The sequence below is a fragment of the Lepisma saccharinum genome, chromosome 8, assembly GCF_977018435.1.
Source record: "Lepisma saccharinum chromosome 8, izLepSacc3.1, whole genome shotgun sequence".
Lineage (NCBI taxonomy): Eukaryota > Metazoa > Arthropoda > Insecta > Zygentoma > Lepismatidae > Lepisma > Lepisma saccharinum.
The window spans coordinates 76756017-76771919 of NC_139236.1; the positions used below are offsets into that span (position 1 = coordinate 76756017).

At 37.3% G+C, this 15903-nt stretch overlaps 1 protein-coding gene across 7 annotated transcripts in view; it reads right to left on the minus strand.

Moving 5' to 3' along the window:
- Nucleotides 1–15903, minus strand: part of Pfk (ATP-dependent 6-phosphofructokinase) — an 81504-nt gene that overhangs the window by 52299 nt on the left and 13302 nt on the right. For 5 of the 7 annotated variants that reach the window (XM_083127000.1, XM_083126999.1, XM_083126996.1 and 2 more), the window contains exons 4-5: nucleotides 5143–5332; nucleotides 2160–2370 (exon numbers count right to left, since the gene is read on the minus strand). In XM_083127000.1, coding sequence (XP_082983126.1) covers nucleotides 2160–2370; nucleotides 5143–5332 — 401 coding nt within the window. Of the gene's footprint in view, nucleotides 1–248; nucleotides 358–2159; nucleotides 2371–5142; nucleotides 5333–15903 lie in introns of all 7 variants that reach the window. The other 2 variants (XM_083127001.1, XM_083126997.1) reach the window with 1 other exon arrangement.

The following is a 15903-nucleotide window of genomic DNA, read 5'->3' on the forward strand; positions in this document are numbered from 1 at the left end:
CTGGAAACAAGCATACAGAATAAAAACTGATTAGTTCTCACCTTAGCCACAGCACAACAACAGTTTTCACCCTGGAAGTTACACTAACACATTTCACATGTTTACAAATGGTCAGCATTTGAGTTATTTCTGTAGACATTCTGAAACAGGGGTAGCAAGCATGATAACACAATCTATGCTGCGAAAGAGCTAGAGAAAGCAATCTAAGTTATAAGCGAAACAGTTATTGCAAATTTCATTATCCTTGCCTCCTCCAATTTCTTGCACATCTTATCTGGCCAGTCTGTTGGTGGTGGGTTTTCTGGACAGAACACATACGTAGCTTCACTTGTTAGGGATGCAACAATTGCCAAATACCTAAGAAAAAATTACCTGCTATTTACCAAATGATAAGTATTCATGATAAACACAATTACAAGATATTATAACTGATGTGCAAACAATGGTTATAAAATTCATACGTTCGAAACCTGGCTTGAGACTTTTATTTTTGAAAGAATTATTATATTGTGTGCATTACTTACAATAGGGATAGGCCAATAGATGCTGATTAAGTACAGGTATAAAATTTACTAGCATCAGAAAAGAAACTGTATACTCGGAGAAACGTACTTTACAAAATCAGAGCACTTGAATTATGCTTTTATGTACAAACACACAATCAAAAACAAAATGACTGCATTATGAACTAAATTTCAGGCTATTTACAGAAATACTGGGTTAGTAAATTGATACAATGAGTTTTCCGCATGAAAAGAAACAGATGTACTAAATATTCTAATAAAAATATTGAACAACTTTCGACAATAACATCAGCGCTTGCACCACTGTATAAAAAGCCAGAGTAGATAGATGCACGAAACAGAATTATAGCACCTTATTAAAATCTCATGATTCAATCTACTATTACCTCTGCTACATAATATGTACTTGCAATTCCAGGGCCAAGGGAGGCCAAGGGAGGCCAGCCAAGTGGCTTTTTGTTGGAGTACCTATCGTCAGCACATTGACTCCTACCCCTCTTTTTACCTGGCTTTCTCCATCAACTTATTTTTCAAGTATCTTCACAATTGTCCTTTCAATGCATGGGTAAACCATGCAATTCTGTCCCTGCACCAGAAATCGAACTCAGAACCACTTGCACCAAAGGCAAAAATCTTAAGGCTGCGTTGGACTTTGGCTTGCACAAGCAAAGTCTTTTACGAAAATTCCCCCCTTTCAAAAAGTCGCTATGCTATTCCAAATTTTTAAAAATTCTATGTCTAGAATTCCTTTTACAGTATTCAAGTAAATCTACATATTCATGTATTATCTACGTGAAGTTTCGTTGTTTCCGCGTTGCACAATTGGGTAGTTTTTTCCCATTAATCTCTGCTCCAGACACTGTACCTACCCTTAGTGAATGAAGGCAGGGAGCCTTGGAAATTAATCAGAAAAAACTATCGAATTGTTCAACTTGGAAACATGAAACTTCACGTAGATAATACTTAAACTGCGTGTACTTCACATGGGTAAATCTACATATGTTTTGCTTTTGCTGTTGCCTAGGTATGTGATAAGAGTTTATTTGAGTTTTTGTTTTATAAGTTCACTTAAAGCACAGTTAAGCAAATTGGGAGTAGACATACAGTTTAAAGTGGATTCCGAACCACTATATGTAAGTGCACCTGTTATCGGACCTGGGTTCCCTTGATTGCAAAGTGACAATGACAGAATTCCTCCTAGAGAATTCAAGTAAATCGACATATGGTTTGCTTTTGCTGCCTACATGTGACAGAAAAATAGGTTTTATTGTACCATGAAACTTTTGCAGATATCTAACCAACAGAAAACCATTTGAATGCTCTTAAAGGAATGAATTCTACAGCAACATAATTCTTAAAAAAATTGAATTTCATTTGTGGTTTATCGAGAGGACAGGAATTTTTTAAATGACTGCTGGTACAGGCCAAAGGTTCTGCATAGCCTTAACCCTATTCTATGTACAAATCTCTTACACGATATCAAATTAATAACTTCAAATTCTATTGTACAATTAGCACATAACGGTTGCCAGAATGTGCTGAAAGTCAAACTTAAAACAAATTAAATATATTAGGAAATAAACACAGTAATTAATAAACTGTACCCAGCCCAAAAGAAAATACAAGAATACATACCCACAATGCCTTCCCATAACCTCCATAATGAATGTCCGCTGGTGTGAGTATGCAGTGGACACAATAGCATCAATTGCTTCAATGATTCTATGCAGAGCAGAATCTGTCCCGATTGTCATGTCAGTTCCACAGAAGTCGTTGTCAATGGACCCAACCATACCCACTATGTTCAGCTGGTGATATTTTTCTCTTTGTTCTTTGGTTATCTCATCTGAAGAATACAATTGTTCAATATAGGTTAACAAATTAGTAATTATTGATTTGTTTTATTTTACTTTACTTCTTGTGCCACTTTTGGCTAATTTGCGAAGATGGGAATGAGTGATGATATGATGAACTTGATGAATGGACATTCACAAACATCCATGACCAGGCCAGAATTCGAACCCAGGACCCCTGGCGTCATAGCATGATGTGATAACCACTTCGCCATGGGGACCGGCACAAATTAATAATGGGCTGAATTAGCAAATACACAGGGTGTCATTTTAATGGTGCCCACGGACCACAGAAACGTATGGAGGACATCAAAACAAACAACTTTTCTCAGTAACATTTTTCTCGAAGGTGCATAGTTTCGGTGCTACAGTCGTTCAAAAGAGCATGTTTTGCCGCCTGAATGATGGCAACCCAACACATCATCTGATTGGATCTGTGACGTCATTTCATGCGGTGAAACAGCACACAGCAGTGTTGCAAGGAACACAAATTTTGTGAAAAATGACAGACTATCAACCACATTATGAGATGTAAAACAAAGAAGAGGAAAATGAAGGGGAAGGGGGAAGTAAACAAACTACAAAAAAGTAGTAGAAAAACAACGTATTCAAAATGAAGTGTTAATATCAGATTTTGTCTCAGTCTACATATCAAATATCATCATCATCATCAACAACAACAAATAATTTTACATGTGACTGTTTACACCCAGCTACATGTCAAATATTACAAATCTTGTTGTAAGATTGATATCTAAAGGTTTGTGTCCTGATACATGAGTTGTGGTATTGTGGTGCTGATAATGGAAGTATCCGAGATTCACCTTGTTACATTATGGCTAAAACACACAGAAACACAGTAATAACCTAATGACGAATCAGCAGTGAATATACTGCCATGTTCACAGTTGCAAACTATTACAGTGCGTATCCAGTGCCTAGATAAACAGTCGTCGGAGAGCTTGTTTTTACTACTACTTGTATCCCTGTACTTTCAAACATTTTTGTCTCTTACCGCATAATGCCCTGAATATACATTACAGTATGTGTTACTTACTTGGAATTTTTAGTTCTTTCATTTTTATTTTGTCAACTGTTCAATGTGGTAGATCTCAACTTGGCAAAGAGATCTGCAAATATTTGACATGTAGGCCAAGACAAAATCTGATATTACCACTTCCTTCAGAATACGTGGTTTTTCAACAATGTTTTGAATTGCTGTTCACTCCCAGTTGGGTTATTGAACACATTTTCTCGGTTTCTTTTACGTTACATGATGTGGTTGGTTGTAGGAATGTCACTTTCAAATACTATGTGTGTTCCTGGCAACCCTAGAAAGCACCGCTTCATGACAGGAAATTATATCACAAATGTGATCAAATGTTGTGTTTGGTTGTCAGCATTCAGGCGGCAAAAATGGCTTTTTTGAACGACTATAGTGCCGAAACTACGCACCGAGAAAAATGCTACTGAGAAAAGTTGTTTGTTTTGATGTCCTCTATACGTTTCCGTGGTCCATGGGTGCCATTAAAATGACATCCTTTTGCTATCAGGAAGACACTTACAAAATGTAATGTTAAGATCTACTATCCTGGTTCCTTTTTTATTTTTTTTCATTTCTCAAATCTTTTCTTTCAAATTTTATTATCCCCTCTTCTTCCATGTTATCAGTTTTAACCTGGGGATGCACAGGTAAAAATCCTCCTCCAAAGATGTTCGACAGAACAGTAATGAACTATTTCATGCAGACTGATACAAATACAAAACACAAGAAAGACTATACTCTTCGAACATATACAGATTATTGTAACATTTTCCTTTTTTTTTTCTTTACCATAATGCAGACACATACAAACACAGTGATGGTCATTGGACCCTCAATGCAAATGTCCACTTTTATTGTCCTAGCTATTACACAAATCATATACGAGGCTAAGTCAATATATAAGTCACAAAATGGAATAGATAGAAAAGTTGAAATAGTTATCTGATGAAATGTGGTTTATTTTTCAACGTAATTTCCACGAACATTTAGACACTTGTCCCAGCATTTCAAGAGTCCCTCAAAGCCAGCAGCGAAGAAGGTTTGTGGTTGGTGTCGTAGCCAGCTGGTAACCTCCCGATGGACCTCCTCCATATCCTGGAACCGGTGACCACACAGGTGATTCTTCAGTGGGCCAAAGAGATGAAAGTCAGATGGTGCCAAATCCAGACTGTAGTCTGGATGTTCCAGTCGTTCCCAACCTAGGGACCGTATGTGAGCCACTGTGGTATTGGCACTGTGTGGACGAGCGTTGTCATCCTCATCCAACAGAAGAACTCCATCTCTGGATGACCTGGACGAACGGTATCACTGATGCTGGTTCGACCACGATTGAAATATTCCACCCAGTTGTAAACGACTTTCCTGGATAAACATTTGTTACCGTAAACAGGCAACATTTCCTTGTGCACTTGCTCAGCAGATTTACCCTGCGTCCACAGAAATCAAATTACGGTCCGTTGCTCACCACGCGTACACTCTGCTAAAACACCTACCATCTTACCCACTTGACACTCGAATGACTCACCTTCGCACAAGAACATGACTAATAGCACCGTATACGATACATGGTGGTGCTGCCACCTACACAGACACTTGCGGAAAGGATCAGTGCAACAACTGATATTCATAAAACAATTTCACATTGCAGCAATCCGAAGATATTTAATTTTGCGACTTATATATTGACTTCCCCTCGTATTAATTGATTTCCAACACTTGCCCGTGTCAAGAAGTTCATCCAACAAGCTGGACCATTCTTGTCTGAAGAGATTGGCTCCTGTAAGCGATCCATCACCACCAATCACAACAAGGTTCGTGATTCCTCTCTGGATGAGATTCCTAGCTGCCTTTAAACGTCCAGCACGTTCCCTGAAGTCTTTGCAACGTGCTGAACCTATAACTGTGCCACCCTGGAACACACAGAAAATTTTGACACAATCTAGTGGCACACTGTAGCAGGAAATATACTACTTTCAATGTACTTATCCATAATTTTGGGGGACAAAATAATTATCCTCTGAAAATTTGCACTGGCCCAGAATCAGTTACAAAAAAAGTTAAATGGTCTTCGATTTTAAGCACTTCAAGGAAACAGCTTCACAACCCACATTTCTTAAATGTTTAGCTTACATGAGAATAATACAACACAGTACTTTATTAAATATGAATGATACTTCATCTTTGTCAGACATTCCACAGAAGAAGTTGAATTTATAATCAGTTTAAATAATGAAATTTTACTTGGATTTGGCTGATATCCACACTTATGTATGATGGTATTGTCTGATCAGTGCCATCAGCATCAGGTAGAATTTAATCAGTGATATCAGCAGATACTCCTCCAAGAGTCAGAGTGTCTTAAAAACTCCATGGCGCAACAGCCCTTGAAGGGCCAGGGCCTACCAGAGAAGCTTTTCATTGGGTGACACGTGGTCAGGGCATCAGATCCCATCGCCATTGTTTTCTGGTTTTCGTGACCGGAGCCCGCTTCTTCTTGAAGTAGCTTCCCAATTGTCCTCACGACGCTGGGTCAACGCCGAAATTTTGGGGTTATCCACCGGGAATCGAATCCAGGACCTCTCGCACCAAAGTCGAGAGCACTAACCACTTGGCTACGCACGAGCCCCGACCAATTACGGTTTTGTAAATTATGAGACAAGGCAGTTTATTGGTACTTACTGATTTATGATATAATTCTGACCATATCACCCCACCTCATTTTCCCCCCAAAAAACTTCCACCAACACTAAGGTGTCAATAGAGACGGTAAATGACACTTTTAATGTTTCCTCTTGCTGCAACTTGCGAGTATGTGCAATTCAATGGCGGGAGAACGAATCTCCCCAAATTACAAAGAAAAATGTATTAAGTGAGTAAGTGCATCATATTTATTATTATACACTATGTCCTATCCGATAAGTTAAGATTAACATATATTTTCTTCATATTAAGCAGATATCTTATTCCCGTACTTTTTGTTTTGGGTTACAACAATTTTAAAATTATAATTTCTGTAAATAAGAAAGCCCTAGAGGTTGTGAGACATTAAACATAATATAAAATATTTTTTTTAATAACTATTCTTCTCGATAAATGTGTATGTATAAAATAGAGAACCATATTTACTAGCCATGAGGAAAAGTATGATAACACGTAAAAAAAGGAGTAAATTATTAATAACACCTATAAAAATAAAAGTACAGTCGCGTGAAATTATTATGTATTTTTCTTTACCAGATTCACACGAAAAAAAGTGCAGTGCAAATTTTAAGGCTTCTTTTGAGTTCAGATATCTTTTCTGTTGTTGACAATCGTCTTATTAAAATTCTTAGTTTCACAGCACTGATTCTTTATCTATCATGTTCCGACATAATTTCTGAGGTTAAGATGAAATTAAACTTTCAATTTAATATAATAGCAGCACGTTTAACAAACATCAAATTCCCCATGTATTTAAATGGGAGAACAAATGCCTATCAAAAGCGTGGGTGCTGCCATCTACAATAGTTTGCTTTGACCAGGCCCATTGGTGATTGTATCCAATTGTAAGTTTGTATATATTGTAGAATCAATACGTTATAAATTCATTTATTGACTCAAGGCATAGGTAATTTAATTCCTGACACCACATTTCCTGTGATTTAGAAGTTCATTGGAAAAACAGTACAATTGAACTGAACTCCTACTGAATTCTAGTGCATACTACTGAAGTCAGATTTATCTTAATAAATACCTAAGAACTCTTTCTTAAGAACCAACTCAACCTTAAAGCAGCTAGTAGTTGGAATAAATGTTCATATTAGTTTTTGTTTTCTTGCAATATGGATTTTCCGTGGATATTCTTGTGTGTATGTAATGCAATTGGAAAAATGAGCAATCTATTGATCAACTAAGTCGATCTCAACAGTGTTTTGTTTGCTTATCACTTTTTCACACCTGCACCTGTGTTGTGGGTCAATTTCTTTGTTTAACCTTTTAACATAAAAGCCCGAGTATACTCGGGTTTTTAATTTCCACGAAAATATAATATCCCGAGTATATTCGGGGTAACTTCTTTTTTATCCGTACACATTTTAAAAGGACGATTATACTCGTTTTTCTATGTTTCTGCATGTTTCAGCTAGATAGTGCTGTTGAAGTTGTTGTTTACTTGTCTTTCTGGTAGATGTCACTAATAGTGCTGTTGAAGTTGTTGTTTTTTTGTCTTTCCGGTATATGTCACTAATCTCCTTTTTTTGATGTTTATTTTCGTCTACGGCGTAGGTGTGAGAAAGTCAGTTAGGGTGCCTTTGTTTTCTTCCGTGTTTCTTGGTGGTATTCTTCTTCTTTTGTGAAAATGGAGAGTGAAGAAGAGATTGATATCCAGTTTAGTGGTTCAGATAGCTCCGAAGAAAGTCATGAAGAAAGATAAGAAGAAAGTGATGTGTCAGATTCATCGGAAACTGACTTTGCAAGTGCCAGACAATGTGCGTGAAGCTAGAGGGAAGAAGGCTAGAAGAGAATCCAGATACATGTGTGAGGAATGCAGTGTAGCTTTGTGCATTGATCCATGTTTCAGGGCTTATCACACAGTCAGTAACATATAAACAATGTATTTCACATTTAGTGGGTACACTTATACTCGTTTTAGGACTAATGACAAAGTCCCTATAATATAAACAATTGTTTTCAACTTCACTAATTAGTGTTTCAGTGCTATGTTGTGTTTATTTTGATTATTAAAATAACTTACCTTGATTTTTTTAACAAGTTCTATTGGTAATATTTTACTCACTGATAGCACGAGTATACTCGGGATATTATTTTAGGGGCTTTTCAGACGCATGTATCTCATTGTTGAGTTGTCAACAATCAACATTATAATAACCATATATAATGTTCTTAACTGATTATTTCAACAGAGTAATAAAAAAATTACATTAAAATCGAAACTATTTTTTTAATAAAATCTGTATGTTAAGAGGTTAACCTAATTTGTTACTGTTTCGCATGTATAAAGGAAAAACAACATGTCAATTTATGACTGAAGCAACATGTTTTTCAATTTTCTATAAGTGTGTTAAACACAATGAAGCTACAGTGTAAAAAACGTGTTCATATATTTGAAAAATTTTTATATGTGAAAGTTACAAATTTCACATGCTTTACCAGATATTTATTTTAGTTGTTTTACATGATTTGTCCATTACATTTACAGTTGTATAGATAATAATTTTTAATAAGCAATATATTGAAAACAAAAAAAATACTTTCCAATAGAAACCAATTTATTACAATTGACCAATCGGTTCCAATAGTGTGTCTAAAAACTCATATTGGCTATCGGAACCAATTGGAAAAATTTCCAGCTGGGATGTGCTAAATATGTAAAAAAAAATTGATAACAAAAACAGCATTTTTGGAGCTTACATACCACGATTTGCAAAGATAATGAACAATAATATTGATTATAGCATAGTATGATGATATTGATTGATTTGTTGTTTTAACCTTTTGAGTCCCAAAGCCATATTCACATGTAACCCCTTGGTCCCGAGCCGATTTTGAGATAATGCAGAGTTTCAATTAAATGAGTGTAGATCGGAGGCTAATTGCCCTAGAGATATGAGTGATATACCGTTGTACGCGGAATGAACCAGAGATTCAGACTATATAAAATTTATGCAAATGCGGCGTATATGTGGTGGGGGGAGGGGGGCTAACTCTCAAAAATTCCAAAATTTCGGGGGAAAAAATGGGGTTCCCCTCCCCCCAAGGAAAAAGTACATGACAGTGTCGACATGCACATGGAAATGATCGCTGACATGTAAGGAACACAAAAAAAATTGCATTATTATCATATGACCAATGTAACGTGAGTTGTACCCCCAAAAGGAATGGTCGGCATGCCACTGATTCAAGCTTCAAAATGCAGCGGTACCTTGAAATGACTTTAGCTCAGAGACTATTTGCCCTGGAGATATGAACGATATACCGTTGTACGCAGAATGATTCACAGATTCAGACGATATACAGGGTAAGTCAAAATGATGGACCAGATTACAGAAATTTATTCTGTGAAATCTAATAAACATATGTTATTGTGAGATATGCGCTTCGAAAGGTTAACTTTCAAAGTTTAGTTTCCACGCAGTGTTTCCACTTTCTACCGCTAGAGTCAGCAGCAAGCACGAAAATGGTGTTGACTGGAGAACAGAGATCTTTCTGTGTGCTTGATTATCATGTGAAGAAGTCTGTGATTAGTGTGTAACGGCATTTCCGTACCAAATATCGGAGAGAACCACCTACGGGGAAGGCCATTCGTAGTGGTATGAACATTTAAGAGATTCGGGCTGCATATGTAAACGAAAATCGACTGGCCGTCCGTCGACTGGGGAAGAGACAGTGGAACGAGTGCGCACATGTTTCGTGCGGAGTCCACAGAAGTCCACCTACCGGGCAGCGAGAGAACTTCAACTTCCACAGAAAACTGTCTGGCGGGTTCTGCAGAAATGTTTACAAATGAAACCCTACCGCTTGCAACTAGTTCAAGCCTTAAAAGACATTGATTATGCTTTGCGTGCGTCCTTCTGTGCTGATTTCCTCGCATTAATGGAAACGGATGGGTTCTCTGAGAGTTAATTTACAGTGATGAAGCAACTTTTCACCTTTCAGGGAAAGTGAATAGACACAACGTAAGGATTTGGGGAACTGCTAACCCCCGTGAATTTGTGGAACACGAATGGATTCTCCCAAAGTGAATGCCTTTTGTGCCATTTTCCATGAAAAGATTTATGGGCCTTTTTTCTTCCATGACCGTACTGTGACAGGACTTGTTTTCGTTGATATGCTGCAACTATGGCTCCTTCCACAGCTTGCAGAGGATAGCGCAGATTTCATTCTCCAATTGGATGGTGCCCCTGCGCATTACCATGGCAGCGTTCGGGACCATCTCAATGGGGCATTGGAACAATGTTGGATAGGCCGTGCATCTCTGGAGGGTCGACCCCTCCTTTATTGGCCACCTCGTTCCCCCGACTTGACCCAATGTGATTTCTTCATGTGGGGTTTTGTCAAGGATCATGTTTACGTACCACCACTTCCAACAACATTGGATGACCTGCGTGCCCGCATCACAGCAGCCATTGCTGACATTGACCGCAACATGCTACACAAGGTTTGGCAGGAGATAGACTATCGGCTTGATGTGTGCCGTGTTACGTGAGGTGTTCACATAGAACACTTGTGATTTGTTTGAAAAAAACGTTGACAGTTTACCTTTCTTAGCACATGACTCACAATAACATTTGTTTATTATATTTTACAGAATAAATGTCTGAAATCGGGTCCATCATTTTGACTTACCCTGTATAATTTATGCACATTCGGCGTACATATGAAGGGGGAAATCCCCTGAAAATACTTTTTTTTTAAAAAAAGGGGTTTCTCCCCCGCCCCCGAAAAAAAGGATATGAAAAGTTCAAAATGCACATAGAAATTATCGCTGGCATGTAAGAAACAGAAAAATATTTGCATCATTGTCATATGAGCAATGTAACGCGAGTTGTACCCCTGAAACGAAAGGCTTGTACGCCACTGTCTCAATGCAGAGTTACATTGAAATGACTATAGCTCAGAAACTAAATGCCCTAGAGATATGAAAGATATACCGTTGTACACAGAATGAATCACAGTCAGACGATATATATAAAACCTGTGTTGCAACTTGTGCTCAAAAACAAAGGTTTCCTTCAGAGTGCCTCGAAATTCCATTTTCACAATGCATATCCAACAACCAGTCTTCACCCTCCCCCCCACCCCACCCCCTGCTTGCGTCCCCACGGAAAACTTTCATTTTGACATCGGATACAGATAAACAAGCTTCCTTCGAATGCAGTTACCAGGCGGGAGTGAAAAGCATTGCTTTAGAACAACAAAGCCGGTCTTCCTTTGTTGGAAAAAAATTTCCCTGGAAAAGAGACGCAAAAGATGTAACGTATTTCCGCATTTATTATTACGTAAATTACGTTTACAAGTTTGTCGCTGGCGCTTGTCGCCTGATTGCTCCCAAGTTTGTGTATATGGACCACGTAGTTCGTTGAAATGATACGAGATGGCAGCACTAGGGCTACTTAGAGTAGGTATGACGTAACAGTGTCACCTGATGGACGATTTCCCAGTGGGTTACGGCAGCTCGTAAAACTCACTCGACCTTCCATCACGCAACGAGTCAACATGTGCACTACGAGACTGGGAACATTGCGGAATGAACTGCCCCTGCAGACTTTGATTACAGGAGTACACGCAGTGAAGTGCTATGTTTCTTCAATACCCCCCCCCCCACGAAAACTGCGAAGGTTGCCTGCATCAACAGGAATGGTTTCTTCGCCTGCCCGAAGTAGACGATGCTTGGAGAAGAAAGCATGGAGGATGTGCTTGGTGAAGAAAGCACTTAGATGACACTTGGTGAAGATAGCAAAGGAGAATTGGGAAGAGCTCCTCCGGATAGAAGCCAGGATAAATTACGATGGGAAGACGTAATTTGGGACTTCATTTCACGAAGGAAGCCATTTGACCATTTTTGCTGATACGTGGAAAATTGGAAGCCTCGTGCCCAGTACACGTCACATTTCTATACAGGTATGAGTAGTGAACTTTATGGTGCAACGTGTGTGTTTTTGACAAGTACCCATTTTGACCCCTTTGAAAATTGCGTCGAATGCCGAAATAGCACAAGTACGCGTAATTTGATTTTTGCAGTCGTACTTTATAGTGTTGGATTACGTGACAGCAAAGAAGTAATCGGAACAATTTGATGGTTTGTAATTTGCCGATAATTTTTGCATTGTGTTACGTAAGGAGGTTACGAGTGACCACCGGATATTAGGATATGTACTTTATGATTAGAAACGGCACGTGTTAAATCCATGACATGCATCTCGTGCTTTTGATATGAATGCAAAAACACGTTATTGGTTGCAAAAAATGTAAATCTGGAAAAATCGGGACAGTCTTGTAGTGCGACTCCCAATATTTTACCTAGCTTACTAATTTGCTTCCCCTTTTTACGAGCAACTTATAAAATGATATTATCATTGTAACTGTAAATTGAAGGCATGCAACGGTTGATTACGGAATTTAAAAATTACGCGAGTTTGTTAAAATCGTAATCGACACGATAAGTATAATTGATATAGTATAATATTGAAGTAGTTTTGCTGGTCAAAACGAGAGAAGTAACTTTCGATTGTGCATTGTAGTCAAAGTGAAGGATTAGTTACACTCCAGCTTAATTGAGGTGTTAGTGATGGTATGAACGAGTCTGTTGAATAAAACCAAAGAAATGTTCTTTAGATACATTGGTATCTCATACTTTCTGTGATATTTATACATATATGTAAGATACCATAAACCAAATAAATTGTTAACGTATGAATTCACGAATATTTAAATTTTGAATTGTTGAGTGGGATATACACATATACAGTGCTATTTGTTGAATTGCCGACTTGCGTAGCTTCGCAAATTCATAATTGTTTGCGTAATTGTTTGATACAATTGTAGACAAGTATACGCACAATAAAAGATATGTTATCAAAAAAATAAATGCAACTATGAATATTTATTGATATTTGCCAAAAAACTTGAAATTGATTATAACATTCAAAAAAGTGTCCAGTATTTCTGCAGGTAGTATGTATTTAGTGATGGTAGAGGGGGAGTAGATTGTAAGAATGGATTTGTTATTGTGCGACGCATTTTTGGAAAAGCTGTTTCTTTCTGAAATTATATTAGATGTGAAGTAACTATTCATACAGTAAACTTTATTGTGACGATTATTGGCCCAGTACCAATCAACTTCCAGTATTATTTGAGGCGTCGCGAAAAACGTGGCAAAAGCCTCCAACCCAGTAATTTGTACGTTCTACTGACAAACGCTTACTTAATCTACGGCCTCTCTCTCTCATTTGTTTAATTTTATGGTAGCTTGTAAATATCCAGTGAACTAAAGCGAGTAGAACGTTACAAAATTCATGGTACCAGAGCAAGGTTCTTTTACTTGAGCTGCCTACATGTAACATGCACAGTGGAATTTTTTTTGGAGGGGGAAGGGGCAGTCAAATTTTTTTTTTGTTTTGATAATTTTTTTTGCCAGAATTAATTTTGATCTTTGGAATTTTGAGATTTTTTTTCCCATTATACATTTGAATTTGACATCAATTATTTCTGCTTTTGACCTTGACGGTTCTAAAACGACATTTGTATAAAGAATATTAGGATTGGTGAGCTAGATTTTTTTTCCTCATTCAATACCCCCCTTTTTTCCTCCCTTTTTGTACCTTTTGGGAATTTTGTAACGTTAAGACGTGAATTTTTTAATTTGATTTTGGAAATGGTTTTTGCTATTATTTTTGGCCATCATTCTTTAAGATCCCCAACATCAATCCTATTTTATATAAATTTCATTTTTTGATTGTGCATTTGTAATTTTAGGGGGCGTTTTCATTATTCATTTATTCCCTTAAAATTTGCAAAAACGCCACTTCATGAATATCCTCTTAAAGATAACTAAATAGTTTCCTCCCAGGTTAATGCTTCATTTTCCTTGCCAGGACACTTGGTCCAATACTGCTGGAAGAAAAATTCCAGAATGCATACACAACCATAATCATGAGATAGTATTATTCCTTATTGTTGGTTTTAATAAATATTGAAAACTTATATTGAATCTCTCTATAATGTTTTTCATGATTGTTATTATATTTACAATCTAATCAACATTGCCAATGAATTTTACAAATTAAGGCTCTGTTGAGGTTTTGGTAGTATATATATTGAATAACGTGTATCTTATTTTGATTGATTCAGGTATTTCCCATGTATTTTGATGGTGTACACATGTTTATTTACTATGTTATTTGAAAATGTTACAGCATTTATTTATTTAACTTATATTCAGGTTTTCAAAATTTTTCAATTCATAATTACTAAATTCCTCTTGACTATGCCTTCAGGCAGTACGTCATGCTTATATATATATATTTTTTTGTATGGAAAGAAATTAACTTTTTCAATTAGAGATGCCTTCTTGCTACCTTAGAAAAACTTATTGTGCTTGATGTAAAGTTGCTCATTCCTTTTCCTTTCTTATCATGACTGAAATTAAATTTTTCTCATTCTATCCTATAACTTCTTCTCTTCCTTATTCTAATTTTCCGTTATTTTTTTTTGTTTCATGTCATTTTCGAGAAAAAATTCGTCCATTAAGAATTGCCGTCCCATCTGGCTTCATATGGAATTGGATCTGCACATCTTTACTTACTTCACGTTCCTTATCAGGCTACTATGTCAACTGAAGCTCTTCGATTCTTAATATCAATATGCAAGAGCCTATTTTTTCATGAAGGCATTGTTTCATATATTAGTGAATTATTTAGATTTCTTGAATTGGAAATTGATGATTTTTCCTTAATCTTAATAGGTTGATAAAATGATGGTATTAATATTTATTGCAAAACTTTTCATTGTCTTACTGTAATCAATTAATCAATAATATTTTTCAACTACCTGATGATATATATTTATGCTCTTTGTAATCTTTTACTTGTATGCGGTGATATGGTAATTCCTAGGAAAAAGGTTTATATTTAAGGGTTTTATAATCGTATAATTATGTGGATGTCGGAAAAAACTTTACTAGTATCATGCCTGGTTTAAAGGAATGTTTATCATTGTTGCTCAGGGATAGGCTCTATTATTTTTTTTTTTGCCAGTTGCGGGTGATTTGTAACGTATTTCCGCATTTATTATTACGTAAATTACGTTTACAAGTTTGTCGCTGGCGCTTGTCGCCTGATTGCTCCCAAGTTTGTGTATATGTACCACGTAGTTCGTTGAAATGATACGAGATGGCAGCACTAGGGCTACTTAGAGTAGGTATGACGTAACAGTGTCACCTGATGGACGATTTCCCAGTGGGTTACGGCAGCTCGTAAAACTCACTCGACCTTCCATCACGCAACGAGTCAACATGTGCACTACGAGACTGGGAACATTGCGGAATGAACTGCCCCTGCAGACTTTGATTACAGGAGTACACGCAGTGAAGTGCTATGTTTCTTCAATACCCCCCCCCCCCCACGAAAACTGCGAAGGTTGCCTGCATCAACAGGAATGGTTTCTTCGCCTGCCCGAAGTAGACGATGCTTGGAGAAGAAAGCATGGAGGATGTGCTTGGTGAAGAAAGCACTTAGATGACACTTGGTGAAGATAGCAAAGGAGAATTGGGAAGAGCTCCTCCGGATAGAAGCCAGGATAAATTACGATGGGAAGACGTAATTTGGGACTTCATTTCACGAAGGAAGCCATTTGACCATTTTTGCTGATACGTGGAAAATTGGAAGCCTCGTGCCCAGTACACGTCACATTTCTATACAGGTATGAGTAGTGAACTTTATGGTGCAACGTGTGTGTTTTTGACAAGTACCCATTTTGACCCCTT